The sequence below is a fragment of the Salminus brasiliensis genome, chromosome 25 (assembly GCF_030463535.1).
Source record: "Salminus brasiliensis chromosome 25, fSalBra1.hap2, whole genome shotgun sequence".
NCBI classification, from domain to species: domain Eukaryota; kingdom Metazoa; phylum Chordata; class Actinopteri; order Characiformes; family Bryconidae; genus Salminus; species Salminus brasiliensis.
Genome location: NC_132902.1, coordinates 7,261,792 through 7,277,755, shown reverse-complemented (window position 1 = coordinate 7,277,755; position 15,964 = coordinate 7,261,792). Strand labels below are relative to the sequence as shown.

The 15,964-nt window shown below is 39.5% G+C and overlaps 1 protein-coding gene across 1 annotated transcript in view; it reads right to left on the bottom strand.

The window, feature by feature from the left end:
* Positions 1-15,964, bottom strand: part of otog (otogelin) — a gene marked incomplete at its 5' end in the record, with an annotated part of 55,489 nt that overhangs the window by 17,062 nt on the left and 22,463 nt on the right. The window contains 17 exons of the mRNA XM_072670899.1: positions 1,565-1,751; positions 1,962-2,051; positions 2,899-3,047; positions 3,316-3,493; positions 3,654-6,109; positions 6,710-6,789; positions 7,301-7,409; positions 7,581-7,859; positions 8,525-8,692; positions 8,843-8,869; positions 10,444-10,600; positions 10,778-10,894; positions 12,221-12,340; positions 12,934-13,077; positions 13,327-13,461; positions 13,616-13,754; positions 13,954-14,061. Of these exons, the coding sequence (XP_072527000.1) occupies positions 1,565-1,751; positions 1,962-2,051; positions 2,899-3,047; positions 3,316-3,493; positions 3,654-6,109; positions 6,710-6,789; positions 7,301-7,409; positions 7,581-7,859; positions 8,525-8,692; positions 8,843-8,869; positions 10,444-10,600; positions 10,778-10,894; positions 12,221-12,340; positions 12,934-13,077; positions 13,327-13,461; positions 13,616-13,754; positions 13,954-14,061 (4,643 nt within the window). The remainder of the gene's footprint in view (positions 1-1,564; positions 1,752-1,961; positions 2,052-2,898; positions 3,048-3,315; positions 3,494-3,653; positions 6,110-6,709; positions 6,790-7,300; positions 7,410-7,580; positions 7,860-8,524; positions 8,693-8,842; positions 8,870-10,443; positions 10,601-10,777; positions 10,895-12,220; positions 12,341-12,933; positions 13,078-13,326; positions 13,462-13,615; positions 13,755-13,953; positions 14,062-15,964) is intronic.

The following is a 15,964-nucleotide window of genomic DNA, read 5'->3' as shown; positions in this document are numbered from 1 at the left end:
GTTCTGAAGATACAAGGTTTTTCTGCCATGTAGATGCCCTGTATTGCATCTTATGAAATAGCAGTTAAAACACTCTTTGTAATTTAAACATAACTGGGTAGGCTAGTGCTGCAGGCTGGTTTTCATAACATCACATGACAGCAAAATCTACCATACAGTCATCGGTTCTGATTCTCCTCAACCTCTCTGGAGCTGTCTCCTGTCTATCCTTGCCGGCCTTGGAATTACTGGCTCTGCCTGCTCGTACCTGCAGGGATGCTCATACCAGGTAACATGGCAGGGGGACACGTCCGCTCCTTGTAGTCTCTCCACTAGCATTCTACAAGACTCTGTGCTTGGTCCTCTTCTTTTCTCACTCTACACTAGCTCTCATGGTGAAGTGATATCCTCTTAAGGATTCTCTTACCACGGTTACGCCGATGACACTCAACTCATCCTTTCTTTCCCACCGCCTGACACACAAGTTTCTGCCCACATCTCAGCATGTCTCGCTGATGTCTCTTCTTGGATGGCAGCTCAGCACCTTAAACTCAACCCCAGTGAGACAGAGCTGCTGTACATCCCGGGAACTGCTGGAATTCCAAACGATCTTGCCATCTCCTTTGAGAACTCACTGGTCACTCTTTCTATAGAAGCTCAAAGCCTTGGTGTAGTCATGGATGATCAGTTATTGTTCTCAAGTCATGTTGCAAACGTAACTCGGTCATGCAGGTTTCTCCTGTACAACATCCGGAGAATTCGACCCTTCCTCTATAGAGAGGCCACCCAGGTGCTCGTTCAGTCTCTCATCACTTTAAGACTTGACTACTGCAACTCTCTTCTAGCTGGTCTCCCTTTGCGCACTATCAGGGCCCTGCAACTTATCCAGAATGCAGCAGCACGGGTTGTCTTCAATGTTTCTAAATTCAGCCATGTCACTCCTCTGCTGTGTTCTCTTTACTGGCTTCCTGTAGCTGCCCGCATCAGATTCAAAACCCTGACGCTGGCCTACAAAGCCAAGAACGAACCAGCCCCTCCGTACTACATGGCAATGGTACCAAGAGCCCTTTGTGCTTCAAGTACAGCTCGGCTTGACCCGCCATCCCTTAAAATCCACGGAAGACAACTCCAGGCTTTTTTCTGTCCTGGTACCAAAGCAGTGGAATGTCCTTCCCCTGGGTGTTTGAACAGCAGAGTCGCTTGCGTCTTCAAACGCAGACTAAAGACCCTTCTCTTTCGAGAGTACTTGGGCGAAGTATAAAGTACTATGGTCTCCTTATTGACTTGTGTTTAGTAGTGTCTAAATTTTTAGCCTAAATTGTTCTAGCTGTCTATTCTGTCTAGTCTATTCAAACTAGCTGAGGTTATTCTTGGGTAAGTAGCGAAGCACTTTTGTAAGTCGCTCTGGATAAGAGCATATGCTAAATGTCCTGAATGTAAATGTAATGACACACAAAAACAAGTCATTCAAGTGGGCTGCTTTGTGGCTTTGTGTCCACTTCCACTTGGACTCATTTTGAAACTTCAACACTGTTTATACACAACTTTGAAAGATTCTGATATTTTGTAAATGTTTGCTACATACCACATAGGCCCATGGTGGAGAGCCTGTGAGTGTACGTCTCTGTCTCAATCACCATCATGCCTGTGCTGTGAAACCACTGGATTTTTAGGCCTGCAGGACTTCGAATCAGATACATGTTCCCTGTATCTAGAACCTCAAATCCGTACTTCTTAAACCGTGGCTTTGCATACCTAGAGTTTACATAAAGCTGTAAAGTAAAGGACATTATCATATTTAGATATATTTTAGTTTAATGTAAAAATGCCAATTTGGTATTACTGTAGTTATAAACACATAATTTTGCTGCAGCCTACATTCATTCCCAGACACCAAGTACTATTTAAATGATAAAACAAAATTGTGATTAATATTTTTTTTACATGTACATGTACAACTGAGTGCCCAGACAGATACTTACACGTCTCTGTAGTCGATTGATAAGCACCTGATTGAATTCATGTGTAATGTTCAGAGCTGCCAGGCACAGGTTAGTAAAATTCCACACAAGCTGCAGAAACAAACCAGGAATAAGAAATCACATCCAACTACAATATAGCAACACTTCTAATATCTTAATGCAGAAATACACAAATTTACATGATGGCACACATATATATTTCAACTTTTTAATAAGGCCTCAAAGACTCTTACTCTATATTCACACTATATTATTAATAGATATTACAACTTACATCACACCTTAATCAAGGAGAATGATTGATTCATTGATTGCACAATTAAACTGCAGCCAAAAATAAACTAGCTGGCATTTAGGTGGAACATGTTGTGAATGTTATTCCAATTAACAGGCATCATTGTTGTTTTGATAAAATGCAGTGGTGTAGTGTTGACTTGATGTTTGGGCAATGCAACATTATTATAGTAAAATACAACATAATTGAGTAAAATCTTTTTCCCTATTGGCTTCTATCAATTTGTAAGCTGGGGCAGATTCTCCCCTCACTTACCATTAGTGTGACTGCCAACATTATAATAATATACATTATTATTATTTGTTAGTTCACTTGCATGCCTTTATTAAAAAAATCCACAGAAATATCAGTAACTGTTCATGATGCTTACAACATATACTAAAACATTTAGGGACTGGTTAGAGAATTATTTGTATAATGGAACTCTCAGTAATATAGTATTGCTAAGACCAATAGCAATTAGCAGCTGATGTACTTCCAGTGCCACAGCCTTATTATGTGCCTTGTATAAACCTTGCAAGCTTTAAACTTCGATGCGAAGAGTAAGAGGAGAAAAGTATGGGTAAAGAAGAAGTTTGGGCATAGCAGAAGGGCCCTGCATAACAGGAAGAGGCAAGATGGCAAACAAGATGTCTGTCTCACTGTGTTGTCCGAGTTGTGGCACTCCTGCACCAAGATGCTGACAGTCTCATTGGGTAGCTGGGTCACAATGTAGGATGCAGCTTTATAAATGGCCACATTGTTCCCATCAAACGTGACCACATTCAGATCCGGAAATACTGAACAGCGACCTACAAATGAACATTAAACAGTGGAGTAATTGTAAAAACAGATACATCTGGTTTTAAAGTCTGATTGCCAGAGCCAACTTTCCAACCTGAATTCCAAGCTGTTGTAGAACTCAAGATCTATACACATGCCCAGGCATTCTGTTAATGTGTCAAGTTGTATATATATATATATATCTATATCTATATATCTAAATATATATATATAATTAGACCAAATAAAATCACATTTACACATCTACAGAAGTGTGTAGTGGTGTGTATTACTCACATGGACAGTCCCATTTTGGACAGCACTTGTCTCCATTGACCAGTACAGCGAACCCAAGCAAGCCACAGTTTGGAGGACTAGAGTCATAGGGGCAGCTCTGGGACTTATTAAACAAAAGCAGCTGGCCATTCACACAAATGAGCTTGGTGCACTCATCTACCACCTCTGAATGTGGCGGCTACAAAGACACAGTCAGCACCATAACATTACACACAAGCACACAACACAATTACTGAATTAAAAATGCTTAGGAATCAATAACTTCAATAGCAAAATCAGTGCTCGGACTCAATACTCAATAAAAAAGGCTATATTCAATCCTGTTTTATTTGACTCACAGTGCAGATTTTGCCGGGAGTAGCACCCTCTGTGACGGTGGTGGTGGATGAAATCGTAGTTAAACTAGGCCCCTTTGTTCTAGTCACCCAGTGTGTTGGCTCTGTCACATCAGGAGAGGTGGTTGTCTCAGGTGTTGCAGAGGTGACTGTTTGGGATGTGTCGGGAGTCGGTGAGTGTTCTGTGGTCTTTCGTGATGCTGATGTCAACCAAATTGGTGGGGGTTCTGATGTAGCTGTAGAAGAGGTAGTTTTTTCAGCAGCAGCAGTTGTATCGTATGGCACTGCCAAACTGGCAGTTGATGTGGTTGTGCTGACTAATGCTGTGGTATGGCCAGTTTCTGTTGTGTGTTCAGGTTTTTGAGGTGATGTCGCTGTGCCGGTTGTGGTTGAGAATGGGCTTGAAGGGACAGTATGGGAAACAGGCTCTACTGTTTCCAAAGGACCTGCAATAGATGGCACTGCCTTTGTGGACGCAACCGCTGTGGCTGTTTCAGTGCCTGGAAAAACATGTGTTTCCTTGGTGGTCCTGACAGTTTTTTGTGGGGTTGAAACAGAATAGGTTGAGCTGTGTATGGGTGTGACTTTTATAGTCACTTTTTCTGTTGATGGAGACACCTTAGGAAGTGATGTGGATGAACTGTACAATGGAGGTGACCATGTTGATGGTTGGGTGGCTTCAGTGGTAGAAAGTGCAGCTCTCTCAGTGTGTGGAGGGACAGGAGTCATCTTTGTTCTTGGCTGTACAGTGACAGAGGTTATGGTGGATGTGCCAGAGGTGACTGCCCACTTGGAGGCTGCTGAAGTTAATATAGATTCCTCAGCTGTAAGCTCAGCTGTGCTGACTACCACAGTTGGAACAGTTGTTGATATCTCTGGTGCCACTGTGGTTTCTGAGGTAGAGATTGCAAATGTGGTCGATGCTGGGGTATGGACTGGTGTCTTGGTTTTGGTCTCAAATGTAACTAAAGGAGATGTACTGACCGTCTCGCTGAAGTGAGCAGACGTTGATGAAAACTGACTCAAGCTGGACTCTGAGGAACTTACATTGGTGACAGTAGATACAGCAGCTGTTGTCACCGCTGGAGAAGTTCTGGACGTAGCTGTGTAAGTTGGTAAAACATGTAACGGTGCTAGGGTTGAGGTAACATAAGCTGTAGGTGAAGGAAGAACAGTGGTGCGTGTGGTTAGTGGAGGTATTGCAGCTTTGGTGCTGGTTTGAGAAAAGTCTGCTGGAATGGGCGGAGTATACATGATCTGTGTAGTCCCAGATGTATGTAACGTTTTATCTGTGGTTCGGGCACCAGGAGACCAGGGTACGTGAGTGGTATAGAGTGTAGGCGTTGGCTCATAGGTTGTTGTGGCTGTGGTTTCTACTATCTCTACGTCAGGGACTGCAGAAGACACTTTTGTGATTTTTGACGTTGGTTGGGCTACATCTGTGGATACAGGTGATGTTTTGGAGGTCACAGGTTGCTCTGACATAGAAGTCACAGGCACTGAGGATGCCGTTTGTGTCGGGAGAGTTGTATTACTGGGTTTCGCTGGTAGGTAAGTAGGCTTAGTTTTATCTGTGGTGTGTGCCACTGATGGTATTGTGGTTTCAGTGCCTCTTTCTGGTGTTGATTTCAGAGTGCTGAGGGCACTGACTGCTGGAGTGAACTGTGTGGAATGTGCCGGAGTGAATGTAGGTGGAATGACAGTTAGTTTGTGTAATGGAGCAGATACAGTTGGCTGTGCTGTGGTGGCAGACTTACTCAACTCTAATGCAGGTGCTTTGGTTACTGGTGAAGTTACAGCAGTAAAAGGCTCTGCACTCTCTGCAGAAAGCACAGTGGGCTTTATAGTTCTGGTAGTAATAGTGGAAAGTTCAGGGACTATGGCAGGTTCAGTCCTGGTGGTGCTCAGTAGTGACGTTTCAAATGTGGTAGAAGTGTACTCAGTCGTGCTTCTACTGGTAGATACTAAAAGAGGAGTAGAGCTTACTCTACTGGGCTGCACTGTAGAGCTAAGGGGTATATCCGCACTAGAGGCTACAGTTGACATGGTGCTAAAGGATGCTGAAGAACCCACTGCTGGCTTTAGAGTTGTGGTTACTAGTGGCAAGGCTGAAGCAGATGCTGTCCTTGTCCTGACTGTGATGAGAGGAGTGAGAGAGGCAGTGCTGGGCATTCTTGTGGTTTTGGGAGTAGTCAGTGGCTTTGTAGAGGAGGCAGATGTTTCCACAGTTGTTGCAGTTTTCTCTGCTACAAGAGTAGTGCTTGGTATGTGTGCAGTGTATGTGATGGTAGTTGTAGTAGCTATACTGCTAGGCTCTGGAGTAGTCTGAGTGGTTACGCTGAGTGCCTCTGTCCACAGGCTGCTCGTGGTGGACACAACTGATGTAGCCAGGGACATGGAAAAGGTGGTATCAGTAGGGGTGGAGATGAGATCTGGGAGTATCACTGGAGGCTTAATACCTAAACACAAATACAACACCATCTATCAGACAATGGTATCTATCACAGGACAAGAGGGGATATTAACATTAATGCTTGCCAAGATTATTGTTTGTTTGGGCTAGTTAGGACCATTGGTTGGCTAAGGAGTGGAGGGAAAGTCATTTGGTAGTGTTTTGTAGTGTGTATTTTTTTGTTTTTGTTTTTTATCTGTAAGTAAACTTTTAAACTAAATCATTTCACCTTTATTCAAGTTTTGTTGGTAAAATGATGCAGCCCAAAATATATATGTTTATCTTGCTAATGGACCTGCAAAGTAACAAATTTGTGTATATTCACATTATAATAAAAAAACAGCCTAGACATATTTGGTGATACTATAGATTTATAGGCATTCAGAGCTGCTATAGCCCCAGAGCCCCATGTGTCCTTAATCCAGGCCTGCTGAGAGTTTGAGAATACAATAAACAACAATTCACACAATATTATCCAGAGATATTAGGCACAGATAATCAATTAACTTCTATGTTCTAGAGGAATAAAGTCACAAGTTGTGCTATGTACTTCAGCAGGTTAAAGCTAAAAAATAAATATGCAGTAACGTGATGTCTAATATCTTACAGTCCTCCAGATAGACACATCTTTGAGTGATCTCATCCAGAACCATGTGAGCTGGACACTGGGGCAGACATCCTTCAACCCTGCAGAGCGAAACACCTCACATAAGCTGATGCAGATATGCATGTTTTTCTTTCACACACAAAAACATTCACACATAGTACTCATCATGAGTTGAAATAACATGCTAAAAGTCATTTTAAATCCAAAAAGTGAGAACAATGAGAGGCCAAGAAAAAAGGCAAACAACTCTTCAAATGTGGTAGAGAGGGGAACAGAGACGAGAGAGAGAGAGAGAGAAGAGGGTAGGTGACAACCAAGACTACAGAGACCATGTCAATACTCCTAAACCACTACAGTTCCCACAATACCATGCAAATCAAATCGCTCAGAGCCTATGGTTTCCAGGTGAAATTGCCATATTTACTCTAATAGCGCATACTGTGTTTTGTCCATGAGACTGTGTGTACCCAACTGTAACCCCTGTATTGTGACAGTTCGGCACAAATACACCTAGTGTTACACCCCTATTACTATCTAATGTGACATATGAATGACCTGAATTTGCATTAAAACAAACCTGTGTTACTTTACCTTAGAATAGCGACACAGCTCCGAGCTGTTGGATCACTGCATGTTCTGAAGCATGGATTCACACAGGACTCATATCGCCACTGGCACTGAGGACTGACTGTGGTGGTCCCTAAGAAAATACAGAGAAAAATATACAAGGAAATCACAAATGAAGGAATGTACATGTCCTGGTGCGTGCAGAGAAACCAAAAAGTACATGTGTGCAAAGCTGGCCAATATATCATCAAAATGAAATTAATCAGCAGATTTGATCATGCCCATGTGTTTATGCATGACTTACTGGCAAGTTTGAAGAGAGTAGCTCTACGGTAGCGATCTGAGTGGTTGTACTTCAGGAGTTGGAGTCTCGACAGCATGTAGTGCAAAAAGAATCCAGGCCACATAATTGACTCCAGTGAATCAAATCCAGAGATCCAAGTATCTCTATGCAGTACAAATGTTGCTGCATCCCAAAATGCCCTGCTTTCCTCCCACTTACGCAGCTTTAACTGGCCACTACGCTCTGCGTGAAGAAAATAGTTTGGCCTATCCAGTGCTTCCAACGATACCAGTGAGGAGTCTGAAGCACAAAAAAGCATCATTCAGCACACATTACGCAGGAAGATTCTAAAAATATAAAAAATGTGAAAAAATATATTTTTAGTATTATTATAACAATTATTATTATTTAGCAAGTAAGCAATTTGTGACAGCTGATGAATTGATTATGCCAAATAAGTCACACAAAAAATCCTTCCCTGCTTTGCATTTAATATTTACTATAGAATTGTTTAGCTGTGTGACATTAAAATGACTGTCTGACTGTCTAAAATGACTGTCTATAACAATGTCTGAAGGGAGGTCACATAGTACACCCTCATACTTCATAAATGCTTGAGTCATAACAAACTGTGGTCACTCAATATGTCAAAAGACAATGCTTAGCGTTGTGACTTTTATCTAAAAATAAACAGCTCCAAACTTCAATAATGATGAATGTTAATGTAACAGCTTTTTTAGCAACCTAAACTGAAGGAATACGTTAAGGAAAACATAAACAAGGCTTTAACACTCTAAGTAAAGACAAATCATTCTATAACGCACACTGATGATAGAGAATGAAGTATTTATATTAGCTGTTATGAATGGCAGAATCTAAAAGACACTGTAGGTATTTGGGGTGCACTTATCTAGCCTGTACTGCATGACTGAGTATGAATGCATTTAAGCATGTGAATGTTTTACCGTGTGGTCGGGTCTTGCTGAGTCCTGGAGTCATCATGAACATTGTCACAACCCCATCATCACTAGTCAATCCTTTCTTCATGAACACCATTCCGCTTGTCTGATTAGCTGCCAATATTACGTTCCTCTGCCTAAATGTCATCAGCCTGAATGGGCCTTTGCCTAGAACTGTGTAATGATATTTTGCACACACATTCATGCGCACACACACATTTACACACACACACAGCCAATAATTGCAAAATTAGAGATCATGGAATGTTGTGCAATGCTTGCCGATGTAGTGCATGTTGTGTTTGCATTTAAATGTATGCATACCTTTATTGTAGTATTCACAGTCATACGCTGCAATCAGAAACAAATACAGAATTATTTTCATTCTAATCATCAAGCCATTATTAGTTTCCTCTTAGGTCTTGCTTTGAGCTGGCAACACCAGCAGTTTCTTTCTCCTCTGACCATTAATGTCATGTCAGTGTATTATCCTAAAATATTTTCCTGTTTTATGTAAACTATATGGGCAAAAGTATCGGGACATACTTCTTAAATATAGAATTCAGGGAGTTATTAAGTCCAGTTGCCACAGGTGTATGAAATCAGGCACCCAGTCATACAGTCTGTCTTTACTAACATTTGTGAATGGGAATGAAAAGAATTATTCCCTTCTGAATATTCCACAATCAACTGTAATTGGTGTTAATTGAAAAGTAAAAGCGTAGTGTGTAGAAGTTGCCAACGCTCTACTGAGCTCTGCTAAGTTCCAAACCTTCTCTGGCATTAACATCAGCACAATGTCAGTATCATAGCATGAGTTTCCATGGCCGAGCAGCTGCATGCAAGGCTTACATCTTCAAGCACAATACCAAGCGCACTCAATGCCTATGGTTTTAGAATAGGATGTCATAAAAGCTACAAAAAGTAAAATGTGTAGGTATTAGCATTTATTTGTCATAGATAATTGGTGGTTTTCTTGAAACGATTCCTGAAACGACTGTTACAGAGCTTTCTAACTGCACTTGGTGCAAACCTATCATCATCATTTATTCACTCCACCATACTTGGCACACACCAAAGAAGAGAAACGTGGGTTGCCAAATATTGCGGGTCTTGGTTTGCTTCCAGGTGAGTCCTGAGGCAATTTGCTACTAGTGGTAATGCATTTTTATGACTCCTCACAGAGGCTCATATTGTTCCTGTAGCACAAGCTGCTTCTATTAACATCATATAAGCACATGGTCTGTGGTCAAATTCGAATGCAAAAAAAAATTCCATAATGCAAAAACTTTAAAACTTTAATGAGATAGTGTAAGGATTATTTTAATTTATTTTAATTAATGCTTCTGTATTTTCATAAATCATAATGGGTACATATTACATTTGATAAAATATGTTGCCATTCTCAAACAAAAACTGTATCTCAGTGTTTCACTTTTTGACAAAGTGTTACAGCTGACCTTTTAGAGATTCAAGGTTTTTGCGTGACAGCGATGATATACTTTATTCAAAGAACACATGTAATAATATAGTCAAAGTTAAAATAAAAGACATGAAAGAAAGGTGCCTGTAACACCCTAAATTTCTATCCAAAGTATACATGTGTGCATCTGGACTGCTTTAGGCATTGCTGTGTAAAACTAATTGAATCTATTAAAAAAGACAAATCTCAAATCTCCAAAAACCCAAACTACATCTGAGCTTATTAGCAGAAGTCAACCAAACCATTTAAACTTTGGAAAGCACTGCTCTTAGTCTTATACTGTATAACAGGGATGTCCAACCCTGGTGATCTTTCACCCTAGAGACTATTAGATAATTAAAGTTTTTTTTATCTTTGAATTGGTATGAGGTAATTGGTAATTGTAGCAGAGGTTTCAGGTTTTGTTGGACCTTTCAAATTATTTTATTGTACAACCACTTACGGCAGAGGGAGGGGGAGCGCCAGTCAACAGTGACTCCCTGATGACAGCAGCGATGAGCATACGCTGCCACACTTGTACAGAAGCACTCACAGTCTCCACCACGACTGCAGCCGCATGTGTCTGCCAGGCAGTTCATATAGAACCATGTGACATCCACCTACACAAAAAATCATACACATCAGACACATTTCAACATACAACACATGCACACACAGTGTACATAGTACCTGCCATGCAGTGCACACAAACTCATACATTTACATAATTCAGCATGTAAATAGTTTCCAGAAGAGCTCCTGCTATAAACCATGATGAGTGTAATTTCTTCACTCACCACCGGGTGACAAACTTGAAACACTTCACTGAGCAAAATTCCACACTGCCTCTTAGCAAAGGGTTCACGGAGAGGGTTCAAACTGCAAGGATGCCTTATATCAGGACTGTTAACACACTGAAGACATGACGCACATACAAGTACATACACAAAGATATAGTCAATGTGTGCATGTGATCGATCATGTAATAAAGAGAAAGAGAGAGACAGACACAGACAGGAAAAAAATCAAAATACATCAAACTACATATGCATATGTATTTGTATTTAAATTGGTCAAAATCTCATTTTCTACATATTTGTATGACAAACAAAATAATTCTATTCTATGTCTAATGAAAAAAAAAACAACAACAGTGGGCAAATAGAGCATTAATCTCTATTGTCAACCACCTCATAATGCTTTTTCAAATTGTCTCCAGGTGTAACCTCTCCATAGAAATATATTGTTTTACCTATTGATAAAGAAAGTAAACTAGACCTGTTTTCATTGGGAGCTCATTTGTTATTTTATTTTCAAACAACATAAGGACATTCTGTATTTAAGGGGACTCACACAGTGGTTTATACAAGTTTAGCCACGCCTGGTCAAGATGAGGAAATTAAAAAATGGAGACTGAGTAACAATGGAGGTCAGGTTAAGGTCTTAACTTCCTGAGAGAACTGCTCACAAGATTGCCAAAAAGGCAAATCAAAACTGATTGCAAAAGATTTAGCAAGAAGATTTAGCAAGGAAGATTTAGCATACTCTGAAGTGGTGGTGAATTTTTCTACTATTTAGCAACACCAGCACAAATATAATCTTCATGGAAGTGTAATCAGAAGAAAACACTTTCCTCACCAAAATATTCAGTGTCAGAAGTTTTTAACACGAATATAAAAATTGCCTTATGCCTTTTGAAAACAAGGGTGTCACAATGTACAAAGGTATGTTTGGAAATTCATGGAATTTCATGAAAATAATGGCTCGCCAACTGTTAAGAATGGGGGTAGATCGATCATGTATCCTTAGTATATTCACAGATATTGTTTTGAACAGTACTTACATGCTTTAAAAAATGCTGAGTGTAGTATTTTATTAATTTTTCCATTCACAAAAACAATGGTCAAGTGAAATGTTGATTGAATTAGTTCTTGTAATCTAACTTCTAATCTAAAAACTGCTTGTAGAGAAATTAGTGAGCAAAAGCGAGGTAAAAAAAAAAGTTTTACCAAGCTCCCCTTTTCCAACGACCCACCCCCAACTCATTTGTCTTTGCCCTCTAATCTTGTAAGGAGAAAATAGGTCCATCATCACGTCCAACAAAAATGGAATTCATATTCAAAACACTTATTTGTAACCGCCCACTGCTATAACAAATTATAGAAAAAAGACAAACAAACAAACAAATATAACATTATTCATGACAAATTTCAGTATGGGTTGAGTAAAGTTTGCCTTGCCTCTACTGCAGTCCAGCTGTTGCCAAACTCCTGTGGTGTGGCTGAGTCCATGTTGTCTGGAGTTCTCATTTCATTCACTGTTTTCAGATCAAAGTTCCCACACAATCCAGAGAGTTTACCCTGAAAACATAAACACATTATAACTACAATTTAAACATGGCAGGTATACCGACTGTAGAGCAGTCTTGTTTACCTGATTAAGCTCAGATATTAAATAATGTTCATTAAAACATTTTCTCAATGAAATGACAACAACGGCATGGTGGCTAAATATTTTGATTGTCCTACTGGACACCGTTTATTAAACATCCATTAACAGTTAAGTAAACTGCAAGCAAATACCCTGTAAATAACAGATTTGTTAAATTTGAGAATATATTTGTGTATTAACTGTTTTTATGCAAATGCAAACTATACATTTATGATATTTATACTATTATGATATTTATACTATACTGTCCATACTATTACCAAATTCCCTGTCCATTATTTTACTACAATAACTGTTACAAATGAAGAAAACTTTCCACAAAAGTGGAAATGAAAGAAAATAAACTCATATTGAGGCAGAATGAGTGTACAACATGAACAAGAAATTGGTTTTAATTGGGGGTATTAACCATCAAATATTCATACAATATTTGATGACTACTAATACAATTGATAGAGGATTTGTGCATGCTGTTTGCTGAGTATCTGAGTGTCTGTGTGACCTGCCAGCGGGGTCCAGCCTGTATATGTACGGTGGTTTTTCTGTCCCAAAGCACTGACAGCTCATACTGAGACAGGTGGACGATGGTATAGAAACCTGCACTCCATATCAACACATCCTGCCTGTCAATCACGCTCGATGGGCTCTGCACAAAGGAAAAAGAATCATTAGTTTGTTTTTTTACTTTGAAGAAATCACTGCTAACTGCTTTCTAAGCAATTAATAATGACTACTGAACTAAGCCACATTTGCACAATATCAATGGAATTTAAGGTTTGATTATTTAACTTGATTATAAAACTTTCTTGGTATATGCAGACTGGGATCAAACTTCCAGTCTGAAATAGAACACTGCTTTTGTTTTGTATTAAGGAGATTAGGTGGGATCACTCACAGGTTTGCCACTTTCATCATCAAAAACAATAAAGGATCTTCCAACTGAGACGAGGAGAGCTTTCCTGCAGATCACACCACTTTCAAAGCAGTCTACATTCTCTGTAGTTACACTAATCATCACGTCAGTTGAGCTCTGCCACACAGAGAGAGAGAGAGAGAGAGAGAGAGAGAGAGAGAGAGAGAGAGAGAGAGAGAGAAAGAAAGACAAAAATTATAAACAGAATTTGGTGGGGTTTTTTTAATGATACAAAAGAAAATATCCAGTATAAACTGCCCACATCTCTTACCTTCAGCAGATAAACCTTACAGGCTCCAATGTAATCAAACAGCAGTCCATCAAATGTGCGGTAGTGTCGATCTCCATATGCAGTGCACATTGATGGACATGGACGGAACTCACACTGGAACGAGCCATGTTGACACACACTAACACAAAATACACACTTTTTCATTGTGTTTACACAATGCCAATAGAACAACAAATAATAGAAATGTGGCACTTAAAAGTCATAAATTCTGTATGCAATTGTATATGTGAATTTGATGAACATAAGCCAGTGAGGGCTTTACACTTTATGAATTTAAATCTATGGCTCTGTTCTAGATTCCTTAAAATGACACTCACCACAGGTGGCAAGGAGAGGACACTTTGTCTCCTGGGTAATATTCTTTACCCTTCCATAAACATGGGCAAGCAACAGGCTCGAAACACTCATCACCATGCTTCAAAAGCCTGTGAGATAAATGAACACACACAAACACACACAGTAAATATGTAGTGTTTTTGTGTGCAGGATGTTTGTGGGTGTATGTGTTGAAAGACTTAAGTGCAGACCAGGTTTCAGTTGAACATATGCACTACATGCCAAAAATAGGCATGTGTGCACTATTAACACACAATATGAAGTTTATGCATTGAAAATAAAAATGCATTAATCCCTCGCACACACAAGCGTCTGTAGGACGAAAGACTGCTGGGAATATTTTCGGTATTACTTTACTTGGAAATTCTATAATAGAATATCAACTGACATTAAACAGAATATTTATTAAATGCATCTTAACTCTAAGTTGAATGTAAATGACTATTGGACTAATTATATATTTTGAATGTAACCCTACACTCTACCATAACCCTTACTTTAACCATACCCTTCAATGAACCCTAAATCCTAACCTAAACCTTAAATTTAACCCTTAAACCTAACCCTAAAGGGTATGGTTAAGGTTAAGGTAAGATGTAGTGTTACATTCAACAGACAATCATTTACACTAAACTTCAGTTGCATTTAAGAGACATTCAGTTGAATGTTAGTTAAATATCAGAAATGAAGCTACAAGGCATCTACAATGGACCATCCATGTAAAGTGGATATATATTTACTCCAGAGTTCACCCTGGAACTTTAACATTTTTCCCCACATATGTAGAAGGTTTCCAGAGGGAAGCTCTCACAGTCAGCTTGTTAAAAGATCCAATATTTCACCATATCATTTAAACTATCATTAAACCACACAAGCATAGTCCTAAGCAAAGTCTGAATAGTCAGCTCCAGCCTCAGTAAACTGAATTTTAAACATTTTGTGACAGGAGTTCTTCTCCCTCTCACCCCCTCACTCTTTCTCTACAGATAAGGATCTTGTAATATTACAGTCTGAATCATTTTCACTGGCCTTAGGGACCAGAACGGGTCATGAGATTGAAAGTTCCCAGTGCAGTGTGTGTGAGCACTATGTAAACTTACACCCTAGATAGAGAGGTGTTAACAGCTTTCTTTTTAAACCTGCCAGAACGCTAGATCACTTACTGCCTTCAAAGAATCCATAATCACAACTGAACTGTAAGCATTGCAGATGATCATCACATACTCTCTAGCTCTCTTTCTCAAACAATATTGCTTTATCTCCCTCACTTACACTCCATGAACTCCATATTACCATTAAGCAATACCAGCAGGTCAGTCCGTTCAAAACTCACCTTTACGTTACTAAAGACCAGGGCTGTGCAGATCAAGTTTTTAGCCCCCGATCTGATCAGAGTACCTTCATGCTGACGGTCAGCCGATACAGATCTGATTTGTTCTTTGTGTTTCTATAAATAATACAGCCCCATGACCTGGGAAGGATGTTTTGTTAATTGACACTAGGACACACTGTTTTTTAGTGTCAGTTTATATAATAAGACATTATCTTATCTGACCATTTAGCTAAATTTCTATAAAACACTGCAGTCAAATCCATTGAGTACTGGCCAAGACTGGAGGAGCAGTTCTGAATGCGCCGTTCAATGCTGGTTTAGAACCGAAAAAACAACTTTGTTTCTAACCAGATGATATTGTCTTTACTCTTGAATGTGGGAGTATATCTCCACAAATGAGTATAACAATAATTAATCTCTTTGGCTATGTTAGTCCAAATCCGATTGTATCCAGACTGTTTTTGATAGTCTAGACACAGAAAAATCATACTTTTGAGGTGGTCTTAAATGTGATTACAAAAGGATTTGCACAGATGTATGTTAGTATGGATGCTCTGTCCGCTCAATTTGGATTTCAAGGTTTCTTTTGCATCAGTCGCAGACTTTGACTAGTCATCTATAGGGTTGCATAGATACTTGCATTTGTTTAGTATAAAACA